The 18,839-nt window shown below is 34.0% G+C and overlaps 1 protein-coding gene across 2 annotated transcripts in view; it reads left to right on the top strand.

The window, feature by feature from the left end:
- The first annotated feature begins 549 nt into the window (after positions 1–549).
- Positions 550–18,839, top strand: part of LOC137403895 (serine-protein kinase ATM-like) — a 96,479-nt gene continuing 78,189 nt past the window's right edge. For both annotated transcript variants that reach the window (XM_068090002.1, XM_068090001.1), the window contains exons 1-8: positions 550–686; positions 2,972–3,143; positions 7,184–7,397; positions 7,860–8,078; positions 10,513–10,716; positions 11,546–11,686; positions 17,014–17,185; positions 17,456–17,541. In XM_068090002.1, coding sequence (XP_067946103.1) covers positions 557–686; positions 2,972–3,143; positions 7,184–7,397; positions 7,860–8,078; positions 10,513–10,716; positions 11,546–11,686; positions 17,014–17,185; positions 17,456–17,541 — 1,338 coding nt within the window. In that variant the 5' untranslated portion in view covers positions 550–556. The remainder of the gene's footprint in view (positions 687–2,971; positions 3,144–7,183; positions 7,398–7,859; positions 8,079–10,512; positions 10,717–11,545; positions 11,687–17,013; positions 17,186–17,455; positions 17,542–18,839) is intronic.

Raw genomic sequence — 18,839 nt, 5'->3', positions numbered from 1 at the left:
TGCCGATATTACTTTAAAGTTATCCAAATTTTACCTCGCTTTTCTTGCATTCGGAGGGCTTATCGCTAAGCGGATGTTTGGTAAAATTTGATTTTTGCAAACCTTTAGAAAAGTCGTTAATGAAAATATTTTGTCGATGTTGGTAATAACGAGGCCTAAGAACTACTAAGAGTCGATGTTTATCTCTACGGCTTGGAATAAAGTGATATTCTAAAGCGACAGTAACAACCGTCTCGGTAGCCATTTGGCAAAAAACTGTTCGAGTTAACGGAGTTTCGGTCGAGTTATCTAAACCATTTATCATTGCGTGGGAATGGACCAAACAAATACGTTGAGTTAACCATGTTTTCAAGTTATCCGAGGGCGAGTTATCCGAGTTTCACTGTATATGTATCATTCAAGCCCAATCTTTCTGATTTGTTGGTCTTTTGGGAGTTCTTCTCTTTGTGTTGGTAGTTTCTGCGTTTCAGTTTTAGCCAAGTATTTCGGGTGTTTTGGTTTGACATGAAATTGTTTTTAGATGACGGATGCTGTGACAGTAAGAAACTACCAAAGCATGCTGTCAGCAGCTCTGGGCACCTATGGCAGCTGGCTGGATGCAACCAAACTCCAAAGTCCAGAGACTATCACAGAGAAATATCTGCTACCTGCGGTTGAAATGGCTGAAAAATCTACTGTTGCAGAAGGTAGTCATTCTACTTGTCTTAGATATAATAGTGTGGTTAAATCTATGCATTGGTGGTGTTTGATGTCTTATAGTTCATTTGACGCTTAAACATTGAACTTAAAGCTTTAACTTTGGAACTACCTTGTTTCATATTTAACCCTTTGGCGGGGAAGTTTATTTTCAGAGTTTCTCCTCCATTAATTTCAAACTAATAGTCGTTATGTTTTAGGCTCGCTATTTTTGTCGCAACTCAAAAACTGTTTGTTTGACTTTTATGAACTATGCAGAAATATTATCGGTAGAAGTGTTTTTACAAATTGATACTACTAATTACTAGATTACGTCAATATAAGTTTTCTTTTTAAAAATAATTTGAAAACATTGTCGATGCTTTGCGTTCACTATTTTTGTCAAAACTGCAAAACTGTTTGTTGAATCTTTAAGAACTATTCATAAAAATGATCAGTAGAAAATTCTTTACAAAATGATACTAATAAGAAATAGATTACATTGAAATATTCATGAACTTTTTCATGGATGTGGTTGGTTTTACCACATTTTAGAATATTACCTGATTCAGCCCTAGCACATCATTAATGTCTGCATCTTGTTAAGGTTCACTTTTAAAATTTTTAATAATGAGAGGCATATCAGTATTTAGATTATTACAATTAATTTATAACCCCTGCAATGCAGGGCCGTATCCTCCTATACTGCAGCTTTTTCCATGGCAGTACCATTTTTGGAGGCTCAAAATTCCAGAATTCATTTCATTTTTGCTTGATTTTAATAAATCTTTAAAAAGCTGAAGAAACACAAAATTTTCACTTATGTGTGCCGCCATATTGAATCAGTATCTGTAATAACAACACTAAGTCACACGCTTTGCGAGAGGTATCATTGATGTCTAAATTATCCCACTCATCATCAAGTGCGTTGTTTGCAAGTTCAACTGCAACCCAAAGAGATCATTGATGGAGCACACTGTTTGACTACAGTGTTTAAGCTGCGTGTGGGTTATTTGAGCAATGTACTAAAGAAGTTCTTCCCTCCTTTAAATTAATTCTAACTCTAATTTACTCATTCTATTACTTGCTCAGTATTATAGACTATAGTATAAGTGCATTATTTTTAATATGGTGCTTTATTAATTTTACTTTTCAACTCTTCAATATTGTTTAAATTATTTCATAGGAGACTACTCATCTCTTACACCATTCAGTGTTGTACCCAGTGATAATTCTCCCTCATGCTAGCTGTGGCCAACCCCTTTAGCAGCTTTCATTCGCATTATATTTTTAATAAGCGTTGTTAAAGACAATCTCAATAAACAGTTTTATATTTAAAACCGGACCCCCCACCCACCGAGAGGGCGCTCGGCACTTGTGCCGGACTCCCCCCGCAGTACCATTTTCAAACAGGTAGATACAGCCCTGCTGCAATGTTACGTTGCCACCATCACTATCACCTACTAATTATTGTGGCTGCTGTGATAATAGTGATGTGAGTGTCTGATAATATCGATCGTCAGAATCATCAGAATTACAGTCTGAATTGAAATCACTGAGGTGTATACTGTATCTGATCCACTGTCTCCAGCTTTATCCATAAGCCAGTTCACAACCGCCTGCAAAGTGCTAGCAACTGGAGAAGCCATTTTTTATAAATCCGCTTGCCAAATCCGTTTTCAAACTCCGAAGTCTTTCTCTCTTTTTTTCAACATTTTGAAAGTAACATGATCGAGACAAGCAAGAATTTTATCAGTCTATAATGTCTTCAATAAAGCGCAATACGCGCTCCTATAATGTAAATAATCCATTCGAGGAACGTTTATGTTATAGGGATTTAACGTTATAAGAACAGTACATTCATGTAAAGTGCCTAATACGTTCCAGTATATTTCCAAGCTCTCCCCTTTGGGCATACAAAAAAGAGAAATTTTCACTTTTTTAATTTGTGGGCTGTACCATGAGTGCAGCATTATTAGTTTGCATCGACAACTTTTTTTTAGTGATCAATCTAACTTTTTGAGTGTGGCAAAAGTTGTATATATAGTAAGGATAGCGCTATACCCTCTTCAGTTTTTCTTTCTCAAGCGCGACGAAATAAATTAACGTTCAAATCGAATTTGAGAACTCGCCCGACTTGGCACTTTACGTTATATTATATATGTAGGCGACATAAGCGTCATATATATAGGTGACATAAGCGTCGCTATGCCTGGCAAAAGGTTAAAATAAACATTGGTTTAAACAATTTATTAGTTTATTGTGCTGTACGCTGACTTATACATATCTGTGACAGCGGTCGAGAAAGCTTACCACACTGTTGCTCAGTTCGCTGACGAGGAATACGAGAGACTCAAAGTTTTTATAAAATCATCAGAATTCCAGGACAAGCTGAACCTGCACAGGATACAGCTGCAGCAGGAGGCGGAGCTTAGCAGTAGATCGGATGCACAGTCCTCTTCATACAAGTAACTGTTTACTCTGTCAATATATTGTCTCATCTTATTTACTTCTATTGTTAATTTATTTCTTCGCTCTACTTTTTAATCTTTTTTGACTGTCTTTCCTGTTTGTTTTTACCTTCTTCATCATTTTTTATATATCAAATTGCAAGTGCTGTCATTTTTATTTCTAATCCTTCTCTTCCTTATTCAACATTTCAGCGGAAAACAGTTTGCTTGCATTTTGGTCCTATCTCGATATTTTGAATGTTTTGTTATTGATTTTTTTACTATGCACTCAGTGATTTCACATACGAATTCTACTGAAATCAACTTTGTGATAAAGAGTGCTAGCGAAACCAAGAAGTATCACATGCAAAGAATGTGATGAATGTCAGTTTTGAGCGGCTGAAAATTATCGTTTGATGGCTACCTGCTCGACGAAATGTCTCCTATGACACGCAATTGGAACCTATGACTACGAATGATAAAAAAGTTATCTTTATAAATCTCAATGTTTGTGTGTCTGTAATTGTTTACATTGGTGTGTCCAGCTATAGCTATTAAAATCTTGGAACCAAAAGCTCGCATCAGTCTGGATTTGAACTCACGAAGATTGCACCCGCAAGTTTGTAAACCAAATATCTAACTACAAGTTTACGAAGGTTCCAACGATTTCATTGCACTTACTATATACTGCGATATATATAACGATGCTCTTGTTATAAAATATTTTTTGCTTAACTATATAAAACACTTGCCATACAAAACTATAAAATACTCACCATATTAGGGCAAATTGGTTTCCCGCCATTCGATATCAAACAAAATTTCTCTCCAAACTAAAATTTGGCGATTTGTGTACTGATTATATACATGTATGTTACTAGGTGAATGCTCGGCATCGCCCGAGTAATAAAAGTCTTAAGTCGTTAGTAAAAGAAAGTCTGCACAAAAAATTTATTTTTATTCAACATATAACAACAGTTACCATTCTAACTTTCCAACTTCATATCATGAGAAAAGTGTTTTGTCCAGTTAAATAAATTGAGAGAAAACATAAAGCAACTGTAAAGGTTTTCTAACTTTGTCAAACTAACTTTCAAACTTCATATCATGCGAAAAATAATTTGTGCATGTCATATAAACTGAGAAACAAAATAAAACAACTACAAAAGTGTTTAAATGCAATTGTGAAATAATTAACAAGTAATAGCTAACTTAAGTCTATTTTACTACGATTACAATTAAAGATGATTCTGTGATGATGCAATTAATACGAACTGAAAAAATAAACAATAAAAATCCTGAATATGTTAATCTAATAATAACAATTTGTGTGCGTGTGTAAAAAAGGTTACTGTTCCAGCCGAAGTTATCCATTGAAATTTCGAATATGACGGTACTGGCACCTCTCGATACTGGTACAAATGCAAAAATGAGATATCGGACTGTCTTTGTCTGGTACATCGTCTGACCGAACGAAGAGAGAATGTAGAGGCTATTCATACTCGATAATACAATTGTTCACTTGAAAAGTAGTACCCTTTACCGATTTAGCAATCAGACTTTACGGAAAAAGGGAAATAAAAGTGTAACGACACATTTGAAATAGAAACTGCACATTTAAAAATTACAAATTAAAAAATAAGTAGCCTAATAGTAGCAAAATATTAGCTTTTGAATCATTTCGATTTTCGAAGACTGGCGAATTTAAAAGGTAATATTAGTTAGTATTCAAAAGTGCACATTTAGCGTGTGCATACGGTATACAGTTTATGGTAAGAGCAATAGAATGCAAAGGACCGTCTAGATCAGTGGTTAAATGCGTGGTTTGAAACTTATGGTTGCAATCTCTGTGAGTTCAAATCTAGGAAACAGTGAGCTTTTCATTCCAAGATTTTAATAGCTATTGCTGGACAAACTGAAGTACACACAGACCAACTGAAGTACACACAGACCAACTTTAAGATTTATATAAATTAAGTGTTATACAGTGCTCACCATAGTGGGATCAGCATTATCCGTTATGATAAAAACAGATAAGTAATAAAATTTTAGTGTTAAGTTTAAAATTTGCTAAAATGCATACTAAAACCTCCTTTTAGTTTGTGTTTAGTCAGCTAAATTCATTAGATTCAAGTTAGATTCAGCGTTTGTTTTACGGTACATTCTGCGCGTGGTACATTTTAATGTTACATTTTCTTGCAGATCTTAATCACCAAATGCACTAAAGTTATTGTAGGTAACTATAATAGTTACTAAGGTTAACATATTGTTTTGCTACTGTTTTTTAATGATGATGATGATTTTTACCAAGTGTTTCCATTAGATAATTGTTATCAGTTTCTATACCACTCTGTACCATATTTTCACCTTATGATGCCAAAACTGAAATGAACTAAAATCTTTTAATTGTATACCAAATAAAGTTCCATCATAATCGTAGCAAAACAGTCTATATTTAGCCATTACTCGCTAATGATTTAGCATTTACATTTTGCCACCGTTACTGTTATCTTTTTCCTCTTAATTTATTTCAACAAAACACTCTTTCACTACGTGAAATTTAATAGTTACAGTTTGAAAAAGTTTGAAAACTTTTACAGTTGTTTCATTTGTTCGCTTAAATCATTTGAACTGCACAAAAAACACTTTTCTAATGATATGAAGTTTAAAAATTAGAATGGTAAGAGTATCTACAGTATATATATAAATCTGAAACTTTGTGTGTCTGTTCTTCTGTACTTCGGTTTGTCCAGCTATAACTATAAAAATTTTTGAATTAGAAGCTTGTCTTGCGCTGGTTCTGAACTCTCGAAGATTGCAACTGCATGTTTGTGAACCCATCATCTAATCACAAGTCCACGAAGTCTCTTACAATTCTATCGCTTTTATCACACACCAGCTACCCTTTTCTCAATTGCACAAGCTAAATGACGTATTAATTGAAACTCTCTTCACTCTATGAAATACAATGCTTTTTCCTGTTTTCGGAAACTTCTATTTCCGGTATTTTGTAAGGTTCAATTGCTAAATGGGTAAAGGCTAATACTTTTCACGCAGACAATTGTATTATCACGAGTTGGAATAGCCTCTAAATTCTCTCTCCTTTCGGTCAAACAAAGGCAGTATGTTATCTCTTGTTCACATTTGTACTAGTATCATTGCATGCAAAGTTTTGATGGATAGCTTCTGCTGGAAAAGTAACTTTTTTAAACACACACACTTCTACGCACAAAATGTTATTATTAATTCAAAATATTCAGGATCTTTATTTTGTTTTTTCAGTTCGTATTAATTGTATCATTGCCAAATCATCTTTCTCTGTAATCGTAGCAAAACAGACTTAGTTGAGTTATGACCCGCTAATTATTTCACATTTACATTTAAACACTTTCATAGTTGTTTTATTTTGTTTCTTAGTTTATTTGACCTGCACAAAACCTTTTCCTCATGATGTGGAGCTTAAAAGTTACAGTTGTTCGACAAAGTTTGAAAACCTTTCCAGTTTTGTTTCCTCTTAATTTATTTAAACGGGACAAATCACTTTTCTCATGATATGAAGTTGGAAAATTAGAATGGTAACTGTTACTATAATATAGTAACAGTTACCATTCTAATTTTCCAATATTTTTCATATTATGTTAAATAAAAATAAATGGTCTTTGCAAAGACTTTTATTAACCGGGCAACGCTAGGCATTCACTTAGTATGTTAAATAAAAATAATTTTCTGTCCAAAGACTTTTATTTCCTAGGTAATGCTGGTAATTAAGCAGGTATCTCAATATATTTCAGTAAATAATGATGATACTATTGCACTGTCACATTCGATTGACATGAGTAGGCAATTATCTTGTGATGTTGACTTCTCTGTGAGTATTATTTGGTTAATATATTGACTATGCTTAAAAATTTTGTTGCAATGTTTTGTGTCAGATACAGACTGTAACAAAGTATAATCTTTACATTGTTGTTCTGTCATGCTGCTTGGCTATTTTAGGGTTCTTAGGAACAACTTGTGCCCATCAAGGTGGCAGCTAATTTTTTAACTTTCCTATGTAGGAGTTACAGGAGAACTCTGGAGCACAATCGAGAAGTGAACGAACTTGAAATTGACTCAATAAAGGCAGCATTTCTGGACAACATGCTCAGAGCCATAACAAATCATATTAGGACTATGGAGAATGGCAGTAGCTACGACTTGCTGTCTGTATTTCGTCTCGTCGCTATTTGGTTTGAAAACGAGTCGAGGAACGACATTCGTTCTACTATACAGGTTTGATCTTGCTTATTTGACAAGGCTTTCTGTAGGTGATTAGGTTAGAGTTGCCAATTTTTATTTGCTCAAATAATAGCAACATTTTTAAAGGAAGGTTTTGCTGGTTGGCTCTTATTTTTAATTCCCACAAACTAGTCTGATTTATTTATGGCCACTACTAAAAATGTTCTTTCAATAGAATGTTGTCGTTGTAGTCATGTCATACAGTATCACTCAGTTTTTGGAGCTGTAGCTGAAGCTGCAGCTTTATCAGTTGCGTTAGGAGGCTGTACTATTGATACTGCTTGCGAAAAACAAAATATTTTGTTTTTTTTGTTTTCCAACAAATGCTGTATGTTATTGTTTTTCTTGTTCTTTATGTGTGGGGGTTACCTAAAACTTAGGTGGCCATACTTACTGACTCTGGTTGATCCTAACACCTATAATGTCATCCTACTAATTACCATTTGTATTTTTTAGAAGTGCGTTCCTGGAAATGTTCAAAGTCATAAGTTCCTGCCTCTCATGTGTCAGATGACTGCAAGATTGTCAATGGAATTGTCTCCTCTGCAACAGACGCTGAAAACGCTTATTATCAGAGCTGCCAAGGAGCATCCTCACCACGTGATTCCTATGCTATTTGCTCTCAAGAATGCTGCTACGGACCTTGCACGAGGTTCACCACCTGAAGAGACCTTGGTAGGAATGGGTGGCTAGATAATTAGTTGTATGCACTTGCTTTTTGTATACATGTGTTTAAAAAAGGTTACTGTTCCAGCAGAAGCTATCTATCAAAACATTGAATGCGACGATACTGGTACCTTTTGATACTGGTACGAATGTAAAAATGAGATATCGAATGATCATTCTCTGACCGAACGGAGAGAGAATGTCAAGGCTTTTCCTACGGAGATAATACTATTGTCCGCGAGAAAATAATTGGCCTTGACTAGGGTTATTGCAATTGAGCCTTACAAAAAACCGAAAATAGAAGTTCAAGAAAACACGAAAAATCATCGTGTTTCATAGAGTTAATAGAAATTATAGAGTTTTAAATAATAATTCATTTAGCCTGTGCATACACTATAAGGTCTGTGCGGTTGTATAGCTCAGTGGTAGAGCGCATGGATTCAAAACTTGTGGTTGCAATCTCCAGGAGTTGATATCCAACATAACGCGATATTTTAAATTCCAAGATTTTAATATCTATAGCTGGACATACACAAACACAGAAACACAGCCAAGCTTTGAGAAATATGTGTCACGGTCACAGAAACCATGTTTAAGTCGCAAATCACGAAGTTGAGTTATCCGACTTTGAAGTTGCACCATCTGCATTTTTAATATTGGTAACGATTTTTGTAACACGTGCATCCGGACCAATCAAAGAGTGATCTTTCTGAATCTGAAGTCAGTTTAGCGAATAGAAGTCATTAACCCTCGGAAAAACTCCTTTAAAACCGTTGCTACGCTAAACAGGAAGTACTGAAAAATGGTGTCCGATAAATATAATCATTTCTTTTTTGTCGATTTTAAAGATAGCTCTGACATTTTGGACACTTATAATGAGTACTTTGGTATTCCTACTGATGTCAAAAGCAGTGAAAGTAAAGGAAATTACGATGATATTTTCCTAACGGTTCTTACAAGATTATTACAATATTTAATTATAAGAATAATTATTCGATTTTATATAAGATTATTATCAGAATTAATTATAAGAATAATTATTCGAATTTCCAAGATCGAAGTATATAGTGACCGATGGTGTGCAATATGTTACTGTTGTTATTTTTCTAAAGATTTTGTTGATGATTTGGCTGTGCCCGATATCGAGGTACTGCCAAGCCGTTTTTAATATCTGCAAAATTAAGTAATACATTTTCTTATAAATATATGGCTATTTTTATGACAACCAGCTAAAATTTGTTTAGATTTTTAAATTCAGCATAATTCTTTTGATATAAATACAGAAATCTAGATAAATATCACAACTTCTTGATATTGGTTGCTATGACGTTTTGAAATGTAAACAAGATTGTGTATTGGTTTTCGTTTCTCAAACTTTAACACCAGTTTTCTCAGAACTATGTTTTCGCACTAATGTTACACGTGCATCTAGTTTATTGGCCATAAAATCTGCTGTAATTAAGCTAGAATCAAAATCTTTTTTGCAAAATAACTGTGAGAATTCTTTCCTTCTGCTAATGTAGATAACTCCAAATCTTACAATCCCGATTTAACCATGGTTTCTGTGATCATGACCCATATATACAAATATAAATAAAGTGACTTATTAATAGTTACAGTAGATGAAAGATATCCATGTGTAAGCTTTTAGTTTCAACTAATTTTTTTTTTTCTAACGTTTCTTCTCTTCGATTGATCAACTCTTTTCTCCACGGTCCATTCCTCTCTTCATTTCCTTCATCCTTCTCTCTCTTCTTTTACTGCTCTTACTCCCTCGCCCTTTCTTTTTACACCCTGCTTTCTTTCCTTCATTCCTCATATCATCATCATTGTTTTTTATGAATATTTTTCGTTCATCTATATTTTTATTTATCCATCCTCTCCTTCCTCGTCTTCTTTCCCTTTTTCTTTCTCTTCCATATCTTCTTTTTCTTCTTTTTACCCGCTTTGATAGTAGTGAGCAGGCCATATTCTCATATGGATTCAACCCTTTGCTGGATGAAGTGACATTTATTTCGCTTACATACAAGGTTAGACCAGCATTAATTTTGCTCGCCTAAGCATTTTTTTAACCAGTTTTTCATATGCGTTAAAATATATGTTAAAATATCAGACCAAGTTAAACAAAAGGCCATTTTAAGTAAAACCTATTAGACTTATGGATTTACTACTTATTTTCATCAAGTCACTTTGAAAGTGAAAGAAAGAAACCAAAATACTTCGGAGTTTGAATTTATGATGAGATGATGGGTAAATTGGTACACAATAAGATGATGGTGTTACTATGGCATGCGCTGCTACTCAGCGCTTTGGTAGTATTCAGATCTGGTGAATTTTGTTGCATGTCAACCTTTAAGCTTGTATGTCGAGATATGACTGTGTGCGGAGTACTCAGGTGTGTCAATATATACAAGCTACCCTATTTATAAATAATTTTATGCAGTCACGGGCAAATGCTGCCAAGCAGCTACTCAAGATGGTAGGAGAAGACAATCCACAGCTGGTTAGAGATTATAACGCTTTCACCTCAGCTCTTATACAGCTCGCCAATGCTCCAAAGGGATCTGTGATGCTTAATCCTTCGTCCTTCAAATTGGCAACGCTGTCAGATTTACAAAATGCTCATGTCCTGACCCATCGTCTAAATGTATGATATCATTTTACTATCTTTTTTAACTCTCGATAACTTTGTCTAGCTCCATTTCCATCATAGCAAATGTCGTATTATAAATTTAGTCATCATATGCAATTTCATTTTTGTAAACAAAACTGAGACACGCTGTCATAATTTGAATTTAATGCCGATGTAATTTATGTGTGTCGTGACAACAATAGTCATAACCACTTTAAGAAGCAAGTTTAATGATAAAACTTGTGTTATGGTAATAGTTTATTTAATAGTAAGTTTTATATATGTAATGAATCTATATAAGTAACTAATCCTCTTTAAATCATTAAGGTTTGTATTACAGATCCCTAATATTAAGACACTGAATTAGTTGTTACTCATATCTGACTATCAGATAATCTTACCTACTCACTGTCTTAACAACTTGCTATATATTAAGAGCTTATCTCGAACCTTCTTTAGTTTTCTCTTCTGATAGAAGGTATCAGCTATAATTGACTAATTGATTTAGACCTTCATGATGTTAGAAGGTTTTGCTTCAGTTTATAAAGTTATAAGGTATGAATTTACAAAGTCAAACTGTTAATAAATGGTTAAGGTCTTTCATTTAACTGTTTGATGATAGTTCATAATTTCATGGTTATGGTTTCAAAAGATATCCCAAACTTTAGAACACTCATAGCAAGTTTGTGTCAGTTTGTGTAGCAAGTTTTTCAAGTACAGGAAATGAGAAAATATATATGCAATATTATGAAAAATACTGTTTGGTAAGGAAGAAATATGCAGCATACATTGTATGTAATTTCATGATGGAAAAGCATTGTTCCAAGTTTAGTATATCTAACAGGCCAGACCCTCTTGTGACTACACCGATGTGCCACACGTCTACAGATACTCACAAGAGTGTAAAAGTGCTGGTGGTGTGAATGAGCCCAAAATCATCTTTTGCGTTGGTTCTGATGGGCGCCGTTACAAGCAACTGTGTAAGGTGAGTTGGTTGCCTTCTGCTATTTACAAAAGTTGAAAGTAGAAACTAACCAGGAAAGCCACCTTACCGTAAAACCTTTATTTGAACGTCATGGCGTTCTATTTTTCAACCCTTCTTTTATGATGGCGTTTAGTTAGAGGGTTTAGTTCAATAAAAGGGTGGCATTAAATTTTCCAACTTGCTGCTCAAAATTTTGGGAAGTTAAATTTTATTTAACGAATAACGAATGATAACATCCAACATAAAGTTATAATATAAGATAATTTAACGAATGATAAAATAACAACCAACTTAAAATTATAAGCCAAAAAATATGATACGAGACGTATAATACAAAATAACCTGGTAATTACCGGTATGTAATAAAATGTTTAGCGGTTGACTTCCAACAAAATTTACATTCCAGTTATTTGGTATCAAAACATTAACCATGTCTTACTCTGCTGTGTTGTAGGTTCAAAATATGTGGAAATGTGATTACAAGCTCTTAAAAGCCCAAAAGCGAACAATTAAAAAATGGCCGTAGGTTGGAATCCCTTTATATTGATGACGTACTCACTTCGATGTAGTTATTGTTTTGACATGTGATGTTATCACGTGAAATTAAAGGCCAATAAAAAGCTCAATATAACATTTCTCGTTACGCTAGTTTTATGACAAACACTCCAGATTTTACCGGAAAGCCCGTATCAAATATAGATGTTCGCTACTTTACAGTTTCTGCTTGGTGTAATCATCTAGTCATAATCTGATCATGTGACTCATGTTTCCCGCCAAATGGCGCGAACAATTTCTGCAGCATTTTTCGACCATCACGGGTGACCAACAGGCTCCTCATGTTTATCCGAGGATGATGTGCACTTCTTCGAGCTAATGTTGGAAAATTAAACTGATTTTTTTAGCTAGGTTTTGAGATATCAGTACTCAAAGTGACAGCATTACAATGATAATGAAATATGTGCGTAAAGACAACAGACACGGTTTCATTGAATGCGTGAAGTATATTCACAAAAATATTTCAACGAATGAGGTTGCATGAAAGTGTAAACAAAAGCACATAATGTTCAACTACGTCACATTAGAACCGTTTTGCCAGGGATTCCAACCTACGGCCATTTTCGTGATGGCTGCAGATTAACTTTTTCACTATCGTATTAAATTCTGACCAAATGATTATTCTGACCGAATTAATTCGAACGGATTTTCGAAAAATCATTATACTGCTAGTATTTATGCAAGATCTCGAGAATCAATGCGGATATCATTTTACTGTAAAATGCATCTTATTTAGAACAAAATTCTCTACAAGATAAGTATAAACATTGTTTAGTGAATCACGCAAAGTTTTTGACGCTTCCTTTGCATTGAAAGAGCACTGTGAGTTTATTATTGCCATGAAGTAGTATGCTACAGGGGGGTTGTGGCACACTCTCCAGTTTTGTTGCATCGACTGGTTTCATATATATCATTCTAGTTTCTTCATTGTTAATAGCATTCACAACATCAGGTAGTCTATCGACCCACTCGCGATTAGTTTTGATTTCTTCATTATATTGGTAAGCGAACACTTTTTCTGATAGTCTCATTAAGTCTCTCTGCAAATGCTACTTTTTTGTCTAAAGACCTTTGAATTTTAGTGTCGTGTTCTTTCATCAATTTCATCAACTCACTCATAAATTCTCGACCATTATCACACATGATAAATTTTTGATATTTTAGCGGAGATATAGAGTTTATTTTTTGTATAGCATTTGAAGCTTTGTTGGCAGTTTTTGTTTTTATAGGTTCGGCTTCTTTATAGCGAGAAGCGATATCTAGTAGAGTTAAAGCGTATTTGTACTTTCCATCATGGGGTAAATATAAAATATCCAACTGATGAGTATGATTGGGTTTTTATCGATTATCATGAGGATATTTAACAGTCTTTGGTTTAGGTTTATAAATTTGATATATGGGTTGTCTATCTAACCAATGCTGTATTTGTTGTTTTGTCAATTCAGGAAACCTTTTGCGTTGCTTTTTAGAGGCTAAAACACCCTTTTGATAGCTAGCGGGACTGTAATAAAATTTTTGTAGTTTCTCCATTTATTGTAAATATTTTTCAAATTTTCACAATTTTCTTTGAATTTACGTAAACATTTTTTAAATTTACAGTTTTATTTGAATTTACGTAAGTAATTTTTAAATTTACACAATTAATTTTATTTGAATTTACACAATTTTATATGAATTTACGTAAATATTTTTTTAATTTACACAATTTTCTTTGAATTTACCCAATTTTTATTTATGTTTTAACTTTAATACTATTTTCATCCCATAATCGTCTATTAATCGTTTATAAAGTCTCATTTGATTAAGTGGTAGATAACCTGTGTTTTTAAAAAAGTTGTTTCCAATTCAGTTTTGCTTAAAGGTTGACTTGCAACAAAATTCACATTACAGTTATTTGGTATCAAAAGATTCACTGCTGTGCTGTAGGTGCAAAATATGTGGAAATGTGATGACAAGCTCTTAAAAGCTCAAAAACGAAAAAGCCGCCGTAGATTGGAATGAGTTTATTTCTCTGACGTAGTCATGAAATTTAGTTATTGTCTTGTCATGTGATGTTCTCAAGTAAATTGAAAGGCCAATAAAAGGCCCAATATAAAACTTCTCATAGCACTAGTTTATGACAAACACTTCCGGTTGTACTGAATCAATCCGGTTGTAATCAAATATAGATACTCGCTACTTTACAGTTTTGTTTCGGCTTGGTCTGATCGTCTAGTCGTAATCTGATCATGTGACCCATACTTCGTGATTAATTTCTGCAGCGTTTTTGGATTATCACAGGTGACCAACAGGCTTATCATGTTTATCAGACAATGATATGTACTCTTTCGAGCTAAGGTTAAAAAAGTAAACGAATTTTCATGGTAGGTTATAAAATATCAGTGATGAAAGTGACAGCATTACAATGACGATAAAATAGACGCGTAAGAACAATAGACATGGTTTTATTGAATGCGTGAAGTATAATTGTGAAAATATTTCGACGAATGAGGTTGCGTGAAAGTGTAAACAGAAGCCATCTTGTACAACTTCGTCACATTTGAGCCGTTTTGGAAAGATATACTAACCTACGGCGGTCTCGTGATGGCGGCGATTTACCGTTCGTTTTTGAGCTTTTAAAAGCTTGTAATCACATTTGCACATATTTTGCACCTACAATACAACAGAGTAAAACATGGTGAATCTTTTCATATCAAATAACTGTAATGTGAATTTTGTTGCAGTCAACCTTTAATCTATATTCTTTTTCAACTGAGTGATGAGCTTTTACATCCTCGTATAAAACTCGGGTCGCTTCATCTTTTAATAATTATCTGTACCACGGCTTTTATTAATCTCTCTCAACACTAGTACACTCTGATCTCTAAGTTCAGGTGGTAAATGACATTGTTTTTCATATCATGAAGGAAGCTTTGCAGGTCTAGGTGTGCTCCATTTACAAAAACTTATAGGTTCATTTTTTAAATAAACAGACTTTCATTAGGTTCATAATTTTTCTCCTAATCTCAGTTCCCGATCTTGCCATTCATGAAAAATATAATTTTTAGGAGGAAAAAAATACATCAACATCATCAAGACTTTTCATTTATCTGAGTCCATTAATATAAATTCAGGCATTGATGGAATGTTTATCATTTATCGTAACTTATTCATCTTTAGCCCACAATACGGAGTGATAATTGTGTCCGTTGGTATCAGATTTTTGTTGCAAGCCGTGACATAGAAATCCCTTGCCAGGCGTAGCGTTATCAGCTGTATATTATATCAGCCATGTATCTTGGCATAAAAACTTTTAGTTATTCATTAGTATCATCATTACAAATTGTGACTATATACTAATTGTATTTAGTTGGCTTGGGGTTGACTAATACGATAGTATAAAGAGTTGTTTGATTTAATGTAGCTAATTTGCTTATTGACTCGGTGGTTGCTTTAAATTCTGTACCATTTACAATCTTGTTATTCGTGCTTATTTTTACAAGTTTTGTTTAATATAAATATTGGCTAGAGTAGTATGCTACAGGGGTTTGGCTTATATTGCTATAGACCTCTCGTATATCCCAAATTTCTATTTTTTCAAACTCGGGATAAACATTGGGGTCATCGAGTACAAAGGTCACTGACTGCAAAGTGTGCCAGAACACACTGTAGCATACTACTAGAGCTTTCCATAGTTTTAGTGACTGTGTGCCTGGGAAGATCAATGATCACAATCATCAGAACTACACCAATTCAAAGTCACTAATGGATAAATCCGAACCATTGTCTTCATATTCTTCCATAAGGTGGTTAACAACCTTATCGAAAACTTTAAAATGTAAAATGTTTTGATGAATGATGAGAATACTTTTCGGGAATAGCATGTGATATAATAGCAGCCATTGTTACTGCGTATCGAAGTTGGTTTTCTAACTTCAACGTTTTTCGATTTCCCTTAAATCTTTTAAAGCATCGCTTTCAAACTAAGTAATGAACGAATTAACTATTAAGTAATAACTGTCTTTGTTTTACTCAAAGTAGCTCGTCCTTTGACTTATATAAAATATCATTGAGCAAAGATGCTGAGGCCAACAACATAAATATTGTTTTTCTCGATGAAGAGTACAAAATATAGGTGGCATCGCTTCGTCGATGAAAGGATAAAATTTATTTTTCCAAAATCCAAAATTTTCTATTTGTACTTTATTTTGAAAAATAAAGTGCCACTCGAAAATTTTGGATTTTGGAAAAATAAATTTTATCCGAATTTCATTTAATACAGCACTTTATTTTGAAAAATAAAGTGCCACCCTCTATTTGAACGCCACCTCTAATAGACTGTCATAAAAAAAGTTTGGAAAGTACAGCGCCATGGCTTTAAATAGAGTTTTTAGAGTAATGGCTGTTCACCTGCCAAATGGATCATTCTTGAGTTATAGGGTGTTTCAAGTTCAGCATGTTTCTTTCAAAAAGGCCTTTTTAAATTGGGTTATGATTTTCCACTTATTTTGCCTAAGATTCACCTAGATCTAATCTCATCCAAGTTTATACTAATGACAAGTTCTCATGACATGAAAGATTTACACTTCACTAAACTCTTCACAGCACTGTTCTTAATCGCACGATGAACAATCACATTTTTTTCGATATTGTTTCCAAATGAGCGAGACTCTTGTGGGGCTTTCCAGGTTTTTCCTCATTTATGACGGAACCCCCCCCCCCCCAGTTTCCTCCTTACCCATTTGTTAAAAATCTTATTTATCTGACTGCGCGATCTCATTGGCTTGTTGCAGGGTCGAGATGATGCTCGTCAAGATGCTGTTATGCAGCAAGTCTTTTTATTGGTTAATGAGCTATTTCGGGCAGAGCAGTCTACCCAATCGATGAACATCAGAACTTACCAAGTGATACCTTTAAGCCAGAGATCTGGGCTTCTAGAATGGTGTGAGGGGACTACTCCAGTTGGTAAGACAGTACATCCATTGTTCGTAGAGTTTGAGAAAAAATATAGCGGCTGTTCAAATGGAGAACTTTGAATGGTGCAATTGTTAAGACATATGTTGCCAAGTCACTCTGACAGATATAGTGTTAGAACTGTTATATAAAGAACTGTTACATGTATATGAATATGTAAAGATCATATGAGAAATTGTCAAATATAATTGAATAGTTAATAAAGGCAGTAAAGAACTGTTATATGAATAACCCACATTGTTATAGTTCTTGTATGTGTAGGTATATGGCTGGGCTCTACCACTGCTAAAGGAGCTCACACAAGGTACCATCCTGAGGCTTGGTCAGTATCCAAGTGTAGAGAAAAGGTAGATCTATTACTCCTCTCTAGAGATGTTCATACACTTATTTTTTTGTATTTTATCAGTTTTGGAGAGATATTTCCAAGGTGATGTTAACAATTACTTTTATACAATGTTAAGATTTTAAAAATGGACATTGTTCTTTTTTTCATGTTCAGCTCAGATGTAAGATGTTGTATACGAAATTATATTTCTGATGTTTGTCTACCAAAGAGAAATGATGTTGTGACTATTGCGATGGATTGGAACAAACATCGGATTTGCTCTCAACTCAATGTTATTTCCCATGTAATATTGCTATATTCAATCAGATCAAGTATTCCATTGAACTTTTATAAACTATCAAGGTCCAAGTATAACGGGACAGTGGACGTCTGTTAGGTGTTTCTAGTTGACTGTTTTATTAGGATTAAAAGTAAGCAAACTCTCTAGAAATCTTTTTTAGAAAAGAAGCAAGATTTTTTTCTATTAGACTGAATTGGTTTTGCGCAGAGGCAGCCATCTTCATGGTCTTGTATTGTTAGACTTATCTGTGTCTTTTCTATCCCATCTTTTCCATCTCCATCTATCTTCAGTCCCCCACACAATTCTCTTCCTTTTCTCACCCTTGTTTCTCATCTTCCATTCCTCTCTTCTTTTCCCATCGTTTCCTTTTTTCCTTCCTTTACCGCTCTTCCTTCCATCACCCTCCTCACAACACCTTTTTTTTTCAACTCCGCTTCCCTTACTCCTTATCATCATTGTTCTTTATAATTATCTTTCCTTCATCTCTTCTTCTAATTTTTCCATCTCCTTAATCATCTTTTTTCCTCCCTCATCCCTTTTTAATTGTTCTACATTTTATATCTTCTTCTTCTCCACTATTTTTCAACCTTTCTGTTATAGTAGCGGTCAAATATAGGTTTTTTGTATCTCATTGGTTTCAGAGAGATAATTATAAGGTGATATCATCAATTAGTTTCCTACCATGGTAATATTTTAAAATTTACATTGTTCTTCTTTCTCTCATGTTCAGCTCAGAGGTTGGGGATTTATATTGCAAATTTTTAAGTTTTTCTATACTAAAGAGAAATGATTGCGTAACCATGACGATGGATTGGAACAAACATTAGATTTGCTTTCAACTTAACATTATTTCCAGTGTAACAATGCTATTTTTAATCAGACATTGTATTCCATTGAACTTTTATAAACCATCCAGGTTTAAGTATAAGGAGGAGACGGTGAACGTCTCTGTTAGGTATTTATAGTAAATGGTTTTATTAGGATCAGTTGTAAGCAAACTTTCTAATAAAATTTTGGTA

The sequence above is a fragment of the Watersipora subatra genome, chromosome 9 (genome assembly GCF_963576615.1).
Source record: "Watersipora subatra chromosome 9, tzWatSuba1.1, whole genome shotgun sequence".
Taxonomy (NCBI): Eukaryota; Metazoa; Bryozoa; class Gymnolaemata; order Cheilostomatida; family Watersiporidae; genus Watersipora; species Watersipora subatra.
The sequence above is the reverse complement of the archived record's forward strand: the minus strand, read 5'-3'. Positions and strand labels throughout refer to the sequence as shown.